Source organism: Triturus cristatus, chromosome 5_1 (genome assembly GCF_964204655.1).
Source record: "Triturus cristatus chromosome 5_1, aTriCri1.1, whole genome shotgun sequence".
NCBI lineage: Eukaryota > Metazoa > Chordata > Amphibia > Caudata > Salamandridae > Triturus > Triturus cristatus.
This window is the reverse complement of record NC_140587.1, coordinates 858,722,451-858,739,851: the sequence shown is the minus strand read 5'-3', so window position 1 is coordinate 858,739,851 and position 17,401 is coordinate 858,722,451. Positions and strand designations below refer to the sequence as shown.

At 41.8% G+C, this 17,401-nt stretch overlaps 1 protein-coding gene across 1 annotated transcript in view; it reads left to right on the top strand.

Annotated features, from left to right (window-relative positions):
* TMX3 (thioredoxin related transmembrane protein 3) overlaps positions 1-17,401 on the top strand; it is a 258,760-nt gene that overhangs the window by 192,386 nt on the left and 48,973 nt on the right. Inside the window, exons 12-13 of the mRNA XM_085605893.1 lie at positions 14,724-14,777; positions 15,941-15,997. Coding sequence (XP_085462019.1) covers positions 14,724-14,777; positions 15,941-15,997 — 111 coding nt within the window. The remainder of the gene's footprint in view (positions 1-14,723; positions 14,778-15,940; positions 15,998-17,401) is intronic.

Here is a 17,401-nt window from a genome sequence, read left to right as displayed (position 1 = left end):
CCCCAACACTAATATCAGTGACCAGCCCTGCCAGGCCCTGAGAAACCTCTTCCCAGCTTTTATTAATATCGTCACGGTACAGCTCCTGGTAGTAGTCCTGAAACCCCCTAGTTATCTCCTGTGGAGCAGTGTAGACATGCCCATTTATTTTATTCGTAGATATAGCATTATGCGATATCTTCTGCCTAGTGCGGAGGGCAAGCCTTCTACCAACTTGTTCCCCAGTTTCATAGACGCTATTCCGGTGAGACTGATATTCCTCAGCAGATTTCTTTGTTAGCCAGTTTGTTAGCTCCGCTCGAAGTGCAATTATTCGCCACTGTATTTGTTCCCCCACCTGCCCCTGTGCTATCTGTAGAGTATGCTGCTCTTCTGCCCTGGCCAAATCCTCCATTAATTGGCGATTCTCCTGTTCCTGAAGCTTCCAGGCTCTGTTAACAAATGAGATTGTCTCCCCTCAGAGAGCGGCTTTAAAAGAGTCACAAACCACCCCCCTACTGGCGCTGAACCTGTTTAGATCAAAAAATTCTTGTGCCCACTTTTTCATATATTCGATATATTCAGGATTAATGAGAAGTTTCCTATCAAACGTCCATTTGCTTCGTGACCTTTCAAAATTAGCTAAGTCCAATTCTAAAATCAGGGGGTTGTGGTCAGAGATAATTTTAGGGAGTTTCTTGATCCGAGCCAGCCCTGCTAAGTCTCTAGAACAAAAAAAATAGTCAATCCTGACATATTTTTTATGGGGGCATGAAAAGAATGTAAAGCCAGGATTAGCCGGGTTCTTTGTGGCCCAGATATCCACTAGACCAAAGCTGACTTTTAAAGAGCTAAATGCCCTATAGACTCGTGGCTTTCTACCAATATATCCCCCTGGCCCCCAGTTGCCAATAGTATGACCCAGGGAAATGTTGAAATCCCCACAGAGAATCAAAGGGGTTGGCCAAGAGGCCAGCTCAACCTCCAGGGCCTCCATTATCCGAGGATCGTCTTGATTGGATCCATAAATTGCGCAGACAGTACCACCCATAGGAAGTTCTACAATCACCCATCTACCCAGGGTATCTGCTAACTTACGCTTGATGGCGCCCAAAGAGGTCTTTGCTAGAATTGCCACACCCCGAATATTGGATGTCTGGGTTGTGCAGACAAGTAGGCTATAGCCTGCTATTCGTAGTAAATCTCTCCTGCCCCAGGGGATGTGCGTTTCCTGTAAGCATATTACATCAGCATGGCTAAGCTTTACCAATTCAGCATATCTAGCTCTCTTTACCCTATCGTTCAACCCAGCAATGTTCCATGAACATATAGTTAACCTCCCCATCTTAACTTGAGCTCACATTCCCAGATACCGCCCTGACTCCTATTCGGATTCTTTCCCACATTAGATTCTTGTTTCTCTTGTTGCTCTCTATTTACCTTCCTTAACAGTTCCAGTCCTTTCTTAACATTTCTAGATATGTTGTTTTCCCCCCAGTTCAACGCCCACCTTCCCCAACCCCTCCCACACCCATCCCACCCACTGAGCTGCCCACCCACCCCTTGAGAACCCCCACCTCCCCACATGAGGCTTGCATACTCAATCATGAGTCTGATCGCAATGGACGTGCACCATATAGCGAGGCTGAGAGCTGCTATATATCAGGCCCTGCTACATCCTAGAGCCGGGCTCCCCACTTCTTTTTACAGTTAACTCCATAGTAATTTCCCCTTAGTGACCTCCACATGTACCCAAGCTAGATACTGCTAGAGAATGCTAGAATCGGGCCTACTCCTAGCGGGGTAGCCCTTCCAAGTATTCTTTGGCTTTTATTTCTGAGGTAAAGAACTTTGTTTGCCCCTCAAAAATCACTTTTAGTGTAGCAGGATTGTTAAGAAAGGCTTGCGCCTTTTTATCCTGAAATGATTTAATGAGTTGCCGCAACCGCCACCGTCTTTCACCGGTGGAATGGCAGAAGTCAGGGCGAACAAAATAGGATATCCCGTTAATGGACCTTTTTGCGTCTGGCCTTGCCTTTTCGAAAACTGCCTGACGTAACAAAAAATTACCGAAATATACCAAAATAGCTCTAGGCAAAGTCCCCGCTTTTACTGGTTGTTTTTGAACAAATGGGACCCGATGGGCCCGCTGAATCTCCAGCGACCAATTCCAACCAATAATCTCAAGCAGTGATTCTTGCAGTAGTTCAACAATAAATGAACGTGTATCGGCCTTCTCGGCCCCCTCCGGGATCCCAAGGACCCGCAGGTTATTCCTCCGTTGGCGGTTCTCGAATTCCTCCAACTTCCATCTTACATCAACCAGTTGTGCCGCGTGCGCCTCGACCAATACTTGGTTCGCAGCAAGATCAGATTCTGTAGTGACAGTTCTGGACTCAAGTTCCGTTAAGCGCTCCCCAAATGAGCTACATGTTTTAGTTAGCTTCCGCACTACCCCCTGCATCTTCCGCATGGCGATCTGCGCCTTGCGACTATCCTGCCGGGTTTCTTCACAGTGCATCAAAATAGCTTGGAAGATAGCCCCCAGGGTTGGGGAGGGAGGTGCAGCCGGTTCGGGGGGGGTCAGTGCCTGATTGGGACATGGACAAAGAGTGAGTAAGTTGGTTTGTCGGGGTATAATCCCAGGCCAGGTCATTCCCCCCCCCCTGTATTTGCTTTTTCTTTCTCTGCACCGTTTTGCTCTTAGCACCTCCTGTCTCCTCACAGCCATTATAGCTCTGATCAGTGCCATCTGTTGATGACCCCTCTGACCAGTCTCCGTCATCCCCGTCTGATATGGAAAAAAAAAAGTCACTGGGCTCCTTCTCCAGCTCGATTTGGCTGCTGGAGTGGTTACCTTGTAGGTGAATCGCACATACAGGGTTGAAATCGCCTTTTAGTACTTGCGGGGCCTCAGTAAGCTGATCAACAGCTTGAGTGTCAGCCCCCACTCTGTCCTTTGGTATCTTTGAAGTATTTTCCACAGACTGCGAGGACCCTTCAGCCACTGGCCCTGGCCCTACTACCACAACTGACAATAAATCTTGCGGACCCTCTATCAAGCTTTGAGGTATAGGGGTCTTACCTCCATTGCTATGCCCAATCTCCACCTCTGGGCCCCCGCTACGATCCTGCTGTCCCAGCTCGATTGCAGCTGTGGCATCCTGTGAGGACTCACCATCCTGACGAGTGTTACCAGCAGCGCTTACCGCGGGGTCCAGACGAGGTTTGCTCTTACTCTTCCCATTGCGACCCGGAACTAATCCAGCAGCCGGGCCTCTCAGCAGATCTATGACTGTGGGGCCGGCCAGGCGTCCTCGCGGAATCGCTCCGCCTCTTCCCTTTTCCGGATCCGGGTCGGCAATCCCGCAGCGGCCTCGAGTCTGAGCCGGAGTTTCAATCGCTATCGTCGGGGGCTCCACAACAGCACCTCCTGGTACCGCCGAAGCTCCTACCGTTCCAGTGGTTTTCACTTTGGCAGCACCCGCCGCCGCCGTCTTAGGACCCATCGTAACCTTCTCAGTCCTCTCCACGAGTCCAGAGTCGCCCACGGACCCTGAAAGGTATGAGCTCTCTTTGAAACTGTGTATGGTAAGCTTTATACAATGTCGTATAACGGAGAGCCCAATGATGGTTCCCAGAATCCGCAGATACTCGTTGCCCGTTTTGGGGGGGCTATGTGTATCATGCCTGGCCAGTGCAGCATTCATTTTCTTTGTCTAGCGGAGACCATGTCTCATAATGTTCTTAGCTCTCAGCGCTCAGCACTCGGTGTGCATCAACGGTCTCAAGTGACCGCCATCTTGCCTCATCTCTCAGAGACTTGGGCAGTACAATTCTAAAGGCACATATGCGTATACTGCAGCACATCAGGGCGATTAGAAATAAAGATCCAACTAAACCTGTTGTGAGGCCATTTGAAGATGTGCCTAGGGGAAGAGATGAGGATTTAGGTTATTTTGTCCTTGATGTTGTCCCTAACAAGGTAAGGGGTGGGAACAGAGAACACAACTTGAGACATCTTGAGTCTAGATATATCCTCAAGCTTAACACTAAGACTCCATCAGAGTTAAGTATGTAGGATGATTTATTTGTGCACTTGTAGAGTCAATTCTATTTTTTGTTTTTAAGAAAAAAATTACCTGTAGCCTAGATTGAGATGTAGGGTGTGTAGACATCTTGTTTAGTCATGTCTTGTAACATAAAGTTTATTAGCATTTTAGTATTATCATATGAATTGAGAGTGTAAGGATTATTTGTTCAATTTTGGAGCAGGGCAATTTGAATTGCAACTCAGTATACATAACTGTTATCAATATTTGATTGTGTGATTTTGAATGTGCTGCATAGTGCTATAAATAGCAAATGAATGTTGCTACTATTGGCTAGGTCATGTGTGAGAAAATAGTTCAGTGGGACGTCATCACAGGATTTTGCTTTTGGAGTACTGTTGCATGATGTTTTTATACTATGTGCATGAGAATCATTATATGTCACTTGACAAGAATTTAGTGTGTGCATTAAGTGACCTTATGGGAAGTGTGCACTGGGGTCTGGTACAATGAATTATTTACTGCCCTAAACCAAGAAGTGTGGCAGTAATTGAATATAATGAACTTGCACAGGACTTAAACATTCCACAAATGTGATTGAATTGCATTAATTTGTGACTATTGTGAACTATCACAGCGGGGTGATTTATTTATTTTATATTTTTGATGCACATGTCACTTTAAAACTTCTTGAAAAAACGATCTCTAAATAGAGCGAGATGGCGTCTGTTTGTTGTTGGAAAAAAGGCCGCCTGAGTGCGAAACGCGCTACCTGTGAAACTGTTGTTGCGGCAATAAACTAACATATTGAGACACCGAATGTGCTGGGGCCTGTTCTTACCTGTGGGATAGGCATTTGAAGGGGAAATATAAATATTGGTCCAGTGGCAAGAAACGTTTTCCTCTACTGCAAGACATTTTCCAATGCAAAAAATTACTTGTCTGTTTTCTATTCTAAAGAAGTGACTGATTTTGATTAACTTTTTTGTTGAAAACGAAACCATTTATTTTAGAACTGTATGTTTGTAGGTTAAATATGGCAGTAATTTCCAAATCATGCAGACATTTCTATGACTGCTTGGACATCTAGAAGATGTTTTTACTTTTAGATATGGAGTAAGATTTAGTAAACTCCAAATTACTACCATAGAGTATACCAGATAACCCCAGATATTGTAAAATCTTCATTGGCTTTATAAAAATCCTGAATTTTGATTATGAGTAAACTTGGAATCACTTAATAAGTTTACGTCAAATAACTACCCCTTATTCCGTCTGCTGCCCATTCAAACTACTCAGTTTGCGAAAACAATCAAGCATGTTTCAATTCTATAAACTGGATCAATTAGAGATTTGACTGTTTTCTCTTATTGATATTGGTTACCAGGATAAATCAGTAAGTGAATACCAGTGATGGCGGAAAGAGTAAATGTCATATAGATTTTCTTTTTTATGTTTTTTAAAGACCACTGTGAATTTTATAGACCTTAAGTAACTTATCTCATTGATGGACTTCTTTACCTTGAATCATGCAGAGTCTGCATTGAAAAAAGGTGGTATCCATCTTGGGATATAGGCGTTAAAGGCACTATATAAAATGACATGCTTCTCTCAGTCCACTTGTTCTAATGAGATGTTTGCAAAATCTGTGGCTCATACTAGTGCTTAAATTAATAGTTACTCATCAACCTCCTATAACTGATTTAAACCGTCATTCCGGAGTTGAAAATCAAATTGCCTATCTCCTAAATAGAAACAATTGGCCATGCAAAAAAGACATTAACACATTCAATTTTCTTGGATGTTTTCTAATTTTTCAAAGAAACGTGCCTTCTGCAGCAAGGGCCATTTGGATGTTTGAGGTATTTATCGTATATACAGATTCCACTTTAAACGATTTTCTCTTTTAATGTTGTATGATTGAAATTTCATTTTAAGTACCGTTTGACATTCTTATCTCTCACAGTAATCGCATCAAAGGAAAGTTCCATATTTTTAGGTCTGGCTTGGTATCACAACTGTCTGGATGATATATATATTGTTACCAGTTCTTTAAAACCTGCATAAAATATTCTTTGGCTCCACCCAGATGTGTATTATTTGGCCACATCCTGCTATTGGGTATTTGGTATATCATTCTGCCTTCCAGTATGTGCTTTCTCTGGCATGCATGAGGGACTATTTTACATGTGTAAATTGCACTCAATCATCATTTTGTATGTTACATTCAATTATACATCTCCTTTACGCTTTCTATACAGAAAGCAATCTTTATTTTTTTTATCCAGGATTGGTGAAGCCAATATTGCAGACATTAATGTGACAAACACAATTTATGTATACAACACAAGTAAACAGCATTTATGCATGCCTGTGTTTATGTGCACTGGAACATTATATCTAGATATTTTGCATTTGCCAATGCTTGTTTAAATAAGATAAGCGATTAATAATTCGATTATGTTTGGCTGGTTGTGGAAGACCGTTTTGGACATCTGCCATCTTTATGGGGCCAAGTAATTAACTAATCTGTCTCATTATGAGTTCTCGATTAAAAAACAAATTCAAACCTCCAAAAAGGGCAGAAGTTCCCAGAATGACTTGCTGTCAAAGTTAATTTTCAAGATTACATTTAGTTAAGGAGTGCAAAAGAGCCCTAGATTTGGTTTTTGCCTTTTGTGGGTAAAAAGGTAGATTCTGTGCCATTGTGCTTCTGTAGAGAAGTCTCTATGACCACAATAAAAAAAAAACTAGATAGTTATTTCAGTCACTGCCTTTGACCCTTTCATTTTTGCCAATAATCAGAAGAATTCTCTTCCGTCTGAAGTTCTCTAAATTGTCTGTCCCACTCGCATGGCTTGCTACACCCAATCAAGTTGCTACACCTGATGGCTGTATCTAGGAGAGGCTTTTTTATCTATGCCACTTGTGCTTCCGTATCTTCCAGCCATTCATACACGTTCAACAGATAAATCCACTGATTTGAATTCTGGTTGCAGTTCAAGGTGTGATTCCTATGGTGTTACTAATGGAATTCAGAAATAATGAGCCGATGTAAGAGTACTTATTGTAGAGCAAGAGAGTACAGCTTTCTCCTTTGCTGATTTATTACCGTTTATCTTGGATTTCAAATTCTCAGCCAATCTTTCCCAAGGAATGGTATCCGGTAATAAGCATGTTTGTGTTCTCCTCAATGAGCTGTTTCTCAGTAGCATAAGTACATGGGACTGTTATGTGCTCCAGTTCTTTGTTTCCTTCCTCTTTGGCTGTATTTTCTTTATGTCCCACCTTTAGTTACTGTTCATCAATAGTCGCGACTTTTTTATTTTGTTTTAAATATCTCTGGGCCTTTTGAGATTGTCTGCAATAAATAACAATTTCCATAGAGATATTTCTTAAACAATCTCACTAGGTTTTTCTATAACTTAATATAGTAATGTATAAATCTAGTTTTAATTTAAAGATAAATATATATATATTTCAAAGCTTGCAAATCGTAACATGCAATGCAGAACTTATTTAGTGAAAACTATAACTGGTAACATACGATTTTGTTCCTTAGCGATTATTTTGTTCTCTGGCATGCTTTTTCATCACTGCTTATGTAGCACTGTACGTCCTGGACAGCCCATGGTTCTCGTTTTTTAGGTCTCGCCTCAAAGACTGCGCGCCTGCGCTGTCTCGAACTGAGACATGGTGTATCTACATCGTGTGTTTCTGCCTGCCCATATTCTTGCCACTGGCTGCATCCATCGTCCCTTCATTTTGTGGACTCTCCATTTGCCATGGACATGTCTGGTATTGCCTTTTCCGCTTTTTAGCCCTGCCCGAGTGACAGCCCCAACCACTGTTGAACATGTGCAGTGGTTATTGTAGGTCACTGTTTTGGGACTACTTTTTAACTTGCATTAGTCAAAGACGGTGCCTCTCTCAAATGATAGCAAAATAAACGCCCCTTGCTCGTCTACATAACAAAATGTTTTTATTTACAAATGCGTCATCTTGCACCTTAAGGCCAGTCCTCTCACCACTGGGTACAGTCGGTGTACTCTCTTCCAATCCACGCCGCACCTACCTTGGGAATTCCAGCGATAAGGAGGTCAGGACATCTCCTAGGTGATCCGCCGAATCTACATTTTTTCTCTCAACTCTGCGAAAGGGAAGCTGACTGCGCTCGTAACGACCCAGATTGCTATACTTTATAGATGAGCATCAATTCCACCCTAGGCTCAGAAGCTCTGAGCATCAGCAGACTCGCCATGCATCATTCAAGTGGGTGACATGAAGTTTTTGCTGGCTGCCCTGCGATGGCATATAAATATTTTTGTTGCTGGGGGTTTTAGAAGGGGGGATGCGAGAGATGTCATTTTTAGGTCTATCCTAATTGGATTCCACAGAGGCTGGTACAGGTGGCTGGCCAATGTGCCCTGTGACTGTCATTCGCATCGGTGATCAATTCTCCTGCGGGTTACAACACCATTCCATGCTCACCCCGGTATTATACACTACTAAGCAGCATTGCATGGAATGGAATATTGTGACATTTATTCTCCCTGCAGCACTAGGTGCATACAGTCAACTGAATGTGCAACTTGACTTTACAGAATTAAACAAATATGAGGTTAGAACATGTTTTGTGCTAAAAGATAATGGAATTGTTAGTCGGTGTATCTCTCTAAATTGTTTGCCCGTGTGCTGTCGTGTCTCTGCGTTTGCCTGTATTTTTATGTTTGTTTTTCTATGTGTCACTTTTTATATCTAATAAATTCTGCATATTGACTGCCAGTTTGTCTTCCTTTGTGTCTAGCTGCATGTATGCATGTATGTCCTGGCAGTCTTTCATTGTTTTTGTTTGTTTTTCTGTAATAATTTAACTGGTATTTAAGGTGCTCAGCTAACTGTATCTCTGCCTGACTCACATTTTATGACTTATGGGATACTCTGTTTATCGGTGTCGGAAGGATGGCTGCCTGAGCTAGCCCTGCCGGGTTCAAACGTGACCGGCGGGTCACACACTGACGGCCACACTGAACTCGATTGCTTGTCTTATGCGAGCACTGCACCCTTCCCCCTGTTTTCAAACTTGTAGTGACCTGACCAAAGTTTTCTATGCGCCTTGTCAATAAGTTATATAATTTAGAATTCCCATGTAGTTCTCCCCTTTTGCATGCACCATTTGCTGTGCATGGAAAGCATTGTCTTGTGTCACCCACTGTAGCATCATTGACCTGTAAGTACTTTTTCTGGCTAAAACAGTTTTTCCTTAGTAGTGTACAGGCAAACACCTCATGGTTGTTACTTTTGTTCACGGCAACTGGAATTTAACGGCACAGTTGAGTAAATTATGCAGCAAGAAAAGGCAAATTATGCGGTGAAACGCAGAATACTTTGTGATACTTAATTATTTTATCAATTTTACACAGCTTGGGGATTTGTTGCATTTCATTGGTACCATTTTAACACTCAAATATAGCAATAAGCAAGATAAGTTAATATTGGACCTTTACAAAAGGAGCATTCCACTGCGCTGCAACATGTGTGGCTGGAGGGATTGTGGGCTCATACAGTCCTTGTTTATGATGGCGTGTTTGCCTGGAATGGGTGGTTCCTGCTTAAATACTCAGGTATTGCCTTGCACTTGACCTTTTCTCTGTTTTTGTTTGATGGGTCATGGCCTACTTTTCTTTTACTGCAGTTTTCGTTTTGCCCTAGAGACTGTTTTGGATGAACATGTAAGGTGGTCTGGGGCTGTTGTGTTGATACTTGTGTAATAGGTAGAATAAGAGTGTAACCCATACATCACTAGATCCTGCCAGTGCAGGACAGGGGCTGCTAGGGGAGCCACCACCACGGAATTTTAATGTATTCCTTGTTATAATGCTGGTGCTGTGGTTAATCGTGTTTAATTCTATCCCCCTGGTGCTGTGGATAAAATATTCCTTTATCGCCGGATGTGTAGGTTACACATGCATTTTGTTATCAGTGTGTGTGTGTTCATTATCATCCAATCACCTAAATGATCCCCTTCAACCTTCAGCTCCACCCCTACTCACTCATGGCATCTTTAACAAGCATTTGCAATGTATTAGGTCTCACATTTCGCAAGTTTGAGCTATTGGCATTGTAAATGACAATTCCTTTTATTTATGATTTGGTTTTTAAAACATAAATGGCGGCGCCGTTCACAAACCATTAAATGTGCGCTTAAGTACAGCACAGATACCGGCAGTGCCAGCTCGCCTCGCGCGCACAAGCTGCAGCAGCAATGCCGTTTTCACACATGAATACAGGAGCAGTACAAGCTTTGTGACACACAAAACAGATACAGCCTGCGCAGTAGGAGTACACGCCGCCTCCCACATGCCATGCATTATAGACAACCTCGTAAATAAGCTTCTCACATGCAGAACAAGCTGTCGCCATTGAGCGACTAAAAAAAAAATAAAGTGCTCCCCCACTAATTAAAAGAGACCGTGTCATGCCGCAAGCAAAAGATCCAGTCCGGATGGGCTGGCCGAGAAGAAGACAGGACGGTAACAAAAAAAGCCTTGTTTTCAATCGGAGGCCAGCGTTTAGCATAAAGGATGACGCCAGGCAATGGGAGTGATGGGCGGGGCTTTAAGTCCCCTTCTGAAATCCTCGACTACATTAAGCCTCGCAGAGCGAGGAGCGAATGCGTGCTCGAGCGCTAGGTCTGCGAGACCTAAAAAGGGCAGTTCTTTAGAAAGTATAATCAGCAGCTATTTGCTAACAAAAGTGTTCATTGAATTTGTAAAGGGAGCCTTTCAACACACCCCTCATTCACACCAGTGTTTGCATCCCCAGCCTTCCAGTCACTGGAATGCAGGTAATACACTTCCAGTGGTTTCTCAGATATTCGCTTTTACTCACTTGGCTAAATTCTGTGTCATATTCGTAGTGAAGAAATAGGGCTGACAAGCTAACTTTTAATTTTGTATTAAACAAATTTTAACCAAAAATGCAATTCAAATATGACAATCTGGTGTCCTGCCCTAAAGCTACATTATCAGCTTTAGCCAAGCAAATAGGAAAGGATTAACACTAGTCTAATCTGCTCTGGCACAAAAAAATATATATTGGCAAAGGCTAAAGGTGTCAACCTATGGCTAAAAAGCATTCACATTAACAATGCCTAAAGCTCATAGCTCGTCCGTTGCCAAGACCTTTTGGCTTTGCTTGTTTTGTGACGTTCTTGATCTTTCAGGCAAAAAAGTGAATTAATCACACCCTTGAGTTTCTTGATCTGAGCCTTTGGTAGATATGGAATATTTTCAAACTGGAAATAAACCTATAGTTGTACTATCATCTTGGCACTTTCTGCCTGCCAGTCATGGCAGTAATTATTCTCATCTGTTAATCTTTTCACTTGATTTTGTTTAAGTAGGATGAGGTTTCTTAAATCACAATTTCTCGCTTGTTACCATTGTGTCCTTCGATACGGACATGATTGCCTGTGGTCCTTGGATTTTATAGCAGATTATCAGCATGCATAGCTACTCCTTCCCCCCGTAACATCTCTAAAAAGTGGTATCTTTTTATATTTTAGTGATCCGAGTCAATATACATACCAGATTCTGTGAGTGATGTTCGGCACCAAGGTCTGGTTCCTTTTATTGTTGGTGTTTCCCTGTATGGATATAGTTTATTAGTAGTTGCTCTCACGTTTAATTTCGAGTTTTTTTATGCCACCTCTGGTATGTAATTCATGAATGCATCAATTGAGCTCTGCACTATTTCACCCGCTACACCTTCCTGCAGGAAGTAGATGACTTCACCTCATCCTGGGACTCGCGCACAGGGGTATGGGGCCTTCCAGGTTTGGAAGGTGTGCACCATCTTTCCCTGCTTTAGATCATAGTGACACCTGTCTTAAGTTCCTGCACCTATTTAAGAGCCCTTGTTTGATTTATTTCTGCATTTATATTTAAATGCCTGTTGTGTTTCTTGGCCCTGGGAGCCTCTGGCCGCCCACTGCACATAAATAAGAACAGACAGCGGCCCATCGATACTGGCTACTCGGTCTTTAGAGTCATCTAAAATTGCAGGAGATCAGGTAGAGTTTATGAAAGACATGATGCATACTATCTGATGTGCGTTAACATTCCAAAAGTGCATCGGTTGTATATATAACTCGGAGATCTTGGACGAATATTATGAAATTGAAAATACAAATTCAAAATGTGTGCAAATAAATGTATTAATCCGGACTATTGATATTCCTCCATTGGTTGAGAATTTAAAGTTTACTTTGTAAATCAAGGGAAAAAATTACTTCATCCCGATAAATCAACTGGTATAAATGTGGTTTAGGATTTTCTTCCTGAATCTGCATTTCGTTGTCTTGAAATCCTTAAGACGGGTTTAGAATATTCCAAATATCGGTGTATTGTGATTTTTGAGATGAAGAACACAAAAAAAATGTCTTACCATATTTTATGCGTTGTTGATTAGGTCTTTAATGTAGCTTTCTTAAAATATTTATAATGTTAAAATCCAATATACTCCTTTGTCAGAAATCGAAAAACCAAAGCTTTCCCATGGTACCCTGACAGAGAGATGCCTACAAACATACCTTGTAATTGCAGCACAAGTTACAAATATATTTCCTAAAAACAACAAAATAGGTTCTACGTGCAATTATCAAGTTGAGCTTGATATGCTGTTGATGTAAAGGATGGCTGAAATGGATCAGGAAACCAAAACGCCAAAATGAAGCCTTATATTTCTTATTGGTGATAAAAATGTAATGTACAAGTGTCAGTTGCCTTCAAAGAGTGCACTAGTGCTGAACCCGGTTATCTGGCACCTGACACCAACATGACCAGCGTAGACCGTAGGCAGTATAATGCATGGCACTTTTTAATTTAATATACACAGTAGAAGTTGAAAGCTGCCTGGCAAATCATCCCGCGGGCAATTAAAAGTGAATCCATTTACTTTCTTTCTGTACTAGAAGCAAAGTAACAGAGGCGCAGTGGGGAAAAGCACATACAGAGAGGCTTACAGACCTGAGAGCCCGAAGTGTGACCGGAAAACAAAACAAGCATTGCAAAAGGCAATAGGTTGCACCTTTGGGACTTTTTGGTTTTGCAAATGCCATTTGGCAATGCTATGCAGCAAGTCCAAAATAAAAAGTCTCAATGACGTGGCAGCATCATTTTTGTATGCACTTGTATACATGATGACGTGTGCCTACCCATGCAATATTATTATACATACGTGCCAGCAAAGTGACGCGGGTGTAATTTTTGTTTTTTATTTACTGATCACAGATGGATCGGTTAATTAAAAACCAATGTAAAAAAAAGTAGGGCAAAATCGCTTTCAAAAAATTAAAAAAGACAGTGAGCCGGCAGCCACTTGCTGCCTGGTTTTCCTCAAACACTTTAAAAAATAAAATGGTGTACGCAGGTGGTTAGAAGCAACAGAGTTGGCCTGGGGGGGGGCAAAAAGCAGCCCATTAAGGAGAAAAACAGAGGGGGTTGGAAGAGAAGCTCATGAGCGAGAGCTTGCAACAAAAGGGCGATAGTAACACTGAGTGCGTGGGAGGAGAGAAGCACATGAGGAAGAGAGCTGAAAAATGCCTGCACTCTCAAGAAGTGCTTCAGTAAAAAAATGTAGTTCCCTAAATGTGAGCAGTGGAAGGATAGAAGGCAAGCATGGTAAAGCGTCAATGCTCTAGGGGACAGAGAAACATAAAATGGACATAGTGGGACAAGTGAAAATATTAAATTAGAAGCAAGCAAACGACAGTGACCATAAACCCAACCCATTGGTGAGCAATGGGTGGGCTGTAAGCCACTGTAAGGTCTTGATAGGCCCACAATAGTCTTTTGCAACCAAGCAGCTTGCGCTGTCTGGTAGGCGTGACCTAATCAGGGAGGGGGTGGCAAAGAAAAATGGGGAGTGTTGTATACCCTCCTAAAAGTAAAGGTCAAAACACAGTTGATCACAATAACATTTTGCTCTTAAATATTTTTCATATAAATGTAGTCATTGAACAGGATGTCCGTAATAGTGCTGATCGTGAAATATTCTAATACGTCAGCGTTCACAACAGTCCAGATAAGTAGAAACGCAGCAGTGCATCCTTTGTGTGTCCATCAGAGAAGTGGGCGCTGTTCTCTCTGAGCTGCTTTCAGGGTTGGGTGGACTAGGTGTCAAGTTTCCCACAAAGACCAGAGCTTGAAATTGGGAAGAGGATTTGATACGCGATAGTTGATTGTGCAGTTTATTAAAAAAATATACTGTTCTGCAGATCACCAGATATTAAACATCTTGCTTATATTAATTAAACAAACCTACCTGGCATTATTTTCAGTGTCAGTTCTCATTCGTATTTTGGTAGTTATCTTGTTAGTTTTAGATATCTCATGTTTATGGATGTTCTTTAGATCTCGGGGTTATCCCTGTTCCCTTTCGGCACTCATTGTGGCTTTTTGTGGCACAGTTCCAAGGGAGCAACAGTAGTAGCACATGTAAAAATATGCTGCCGTGTGACGCGTTACTCACGGTATCTAATTATTCCATATGTGATTTAGAATGCTGTACATACTCAAAATCCCCGTCAATGTAAGTCGTTTGTCCTATGTAAGAGAGGATGAAGCACATGTGAAATATTTGAGTTTAATTCCCAAGTAAAAGTTATATTTCTTTATTTATTTTTTTTAGGTTGAAGTCAATTGTTCAGGAAGTCGCCAAAGATTACAGGGACCATTTTCACAGGTTTGTATTTTACAACCAGGAGATTAATGTCTCCTCTCCCCCAAAGTTTGTTTGCCATGTTGAAAGGTACGTGTTGTGGGGTGCAGTCAAATTTCCCCAGGCCTGCCCACCCTCCCTCTGGTCATCCTCCTTTTAGGCTGTTTTTCATTCGTAAGGTTCAGTAGATCTGACACTGTGTTTGTCCATCAGATGGAAGTAGGCTAAGGCTGATTCTTACATTTTATTGGTCAATGAACATGCATTCTGTGATGATAAATTCACAACAGGAAAAACAAAAGGTGCTTTTCCTGCACCGTTAAGCCCTTTCGACTGCAAAGCATACTTACAATTGTGTTAGGAATGCAAAATATCTCGAACTTCTTGAACCAACTATTGTATCTGTGTAAATAGCACACCTATGCTGAGGAATGCACCTAGTATGACTAATTCAAAGATGACTGAACCGCATACTGCGATGTTACGAGAAACGAAACCATTTTCAGGAACAGTCTTGGCTAAAAGGACAGCCTGTGCATGTGGTTGAAGGCCTGTATCCTATCTTTTCACCCTGTCCGAACTGCCTGAAAAAATAGTGCTACAGAACGTTAGAGACCCATCACCTTCAAGACCCCTCACCTTCCAGATATCCCAAAACCCACCTTTTAATAAAAAAAAAAAACACTCGGTGCATAAGATGTGCATGAGCCCACTCAAAACAAACTACACTTCCAAAATCAGAGGAATTCACATGATGCAAAATTAGTAAATACATTGTTCACAATCAGACTGGTTAGAGTAGGAAATATCCTGCAGACTGAATGTGTTCCCAAACAGCCGTCTTCTGATATCTCATGTAACTTACACATAGGTTTGTGTAATTTTCACTGCAAAAATTTACTTTAGTAAAAAAAAAAAAAAATACTCACTACCCATCTTACGCTCCCTGCTTTCCTGTCTGTATTGCCCATTATGATCCCAAAATGTTCGAAGCAAATGCTATAAAATTTAATCTAAAAATGTATGGAGTTGTGTAGTTCTTCCTAAATGTATTTATGTGCTATTTAAGAAAGGATGATGTATGTTAGAATGCAGCTATTTAAAGTAATATGTACGTTTTGTTAGGCTTCTCAGAGTACTGTGGGAGTGAATTAATAATTTTACCCTTGGTTTGCTTTTTTTTACAGAGACTTCCAGTTTGGACACATGGATGGAAGTGAATATATTAACAGTTTGCTGATGGAGTAAGTGGACTAATTTATTTTCCAGTGGGCTCAGTGTCTCAGTTATAAAGTCTTTGACCAGATTAGAATACGTGGATGACAGCAGTCTGAACGCTAGGGCTGCTTACTGCAAGCACGTCTCAATATGAGCATTCTTGCCTAATCTGACTATAGTACTCCAGCATTAACTTTCTGCAGATGTTACACTGCTGACCTAGGAAAATGTTTCACGTTCAGTGCTGGTAATGGTTCAACAAACGACATGGCACAAAGTTGCATACTGCCCTACCCATCCAAGGTGGGTAGACACACTTTTAGGAAAGCATTTTGTGGACAAGTTAAGGTGAGTTTCGGGTGAAAATCAGTGGGTCACATGCAAGTCATGCTTCTGTGGGCAACTGAGTTCTCGATTTGGTAGATTGATAATGTTCATTGTCGAACAAAAAAGGCCTGAAGCACTGTTTCGCATGTGCTTTGTTAAACTGAATATCAGTGATTCCAGAAGAGTGAAGGCTATGGTCCCTAGACACTCCCTGTCACAGGTGATAATTAAGAAGCGTTTTCCTCTCTACCTGAGGAGCTGTGCACCTGTTTAAATATGTATGATAGATTCAGATCCCCACACAAACTTCCAGGACAGGTTGGCACACTGGCCAAGGGGGTCTTAAATGAGTCAAAGCTCAAGGTCCTGGCACTCAAGGTAGTCGGTCCTCAACAGAAAGTCGGGGGTCCCCAGCCCAAGCCTCCTCTTAAGAGACGATGTATGGGGGTATTTTCAGTACAATAAAGGTACTGTAGTCCCAGTGTGCGAATGTACAGCAAAGGGTTTTGCATAGACTTTTAATAATCCACATATGTATGCCGTGCCTGTAAAAATTAATGTGCCCCAACATGTCCTGTTATTTGCGACAACTGTGCTAATAAACACAGATTTGCATATGTATTAGTACGGTAAAAAGATGTTACCACAATAGAGCATAACGGACTTATGCCTCACTGTTTTATGTTCTTTAGTGAAGAAAACAGCATGAGGCATATAATGTTAATAATCACGAGGTCTAGTTAGTTTGACTCTCTCTCACTGCACGTAACCCCTTAGGTTGTGGTTAACTAGCTTGTTTTTAAATGCTGGATATGAAAAAACGGCATAGCATAAACCATACGTGCAGTTCCACTGAGTGCCATTTGCTATTTATTCCCATTATTGAAGGAAGCGAGGGGCATCGCAACCCTCTTGAGGCTTTGCCACTCGTAAATAATGGCCAATCCCCACACCCAGCAATGATAATAAGCAGCATATTTAACTCTTGGCATCTTCATATGTGATATATATGTAACAAGTGGAAAAACAACCATGCAACAGAAATAAATACACAAATCGGGCAGCACAGCTCTCCAGAGTTATAAAGGTGACTTCCCTCCGAA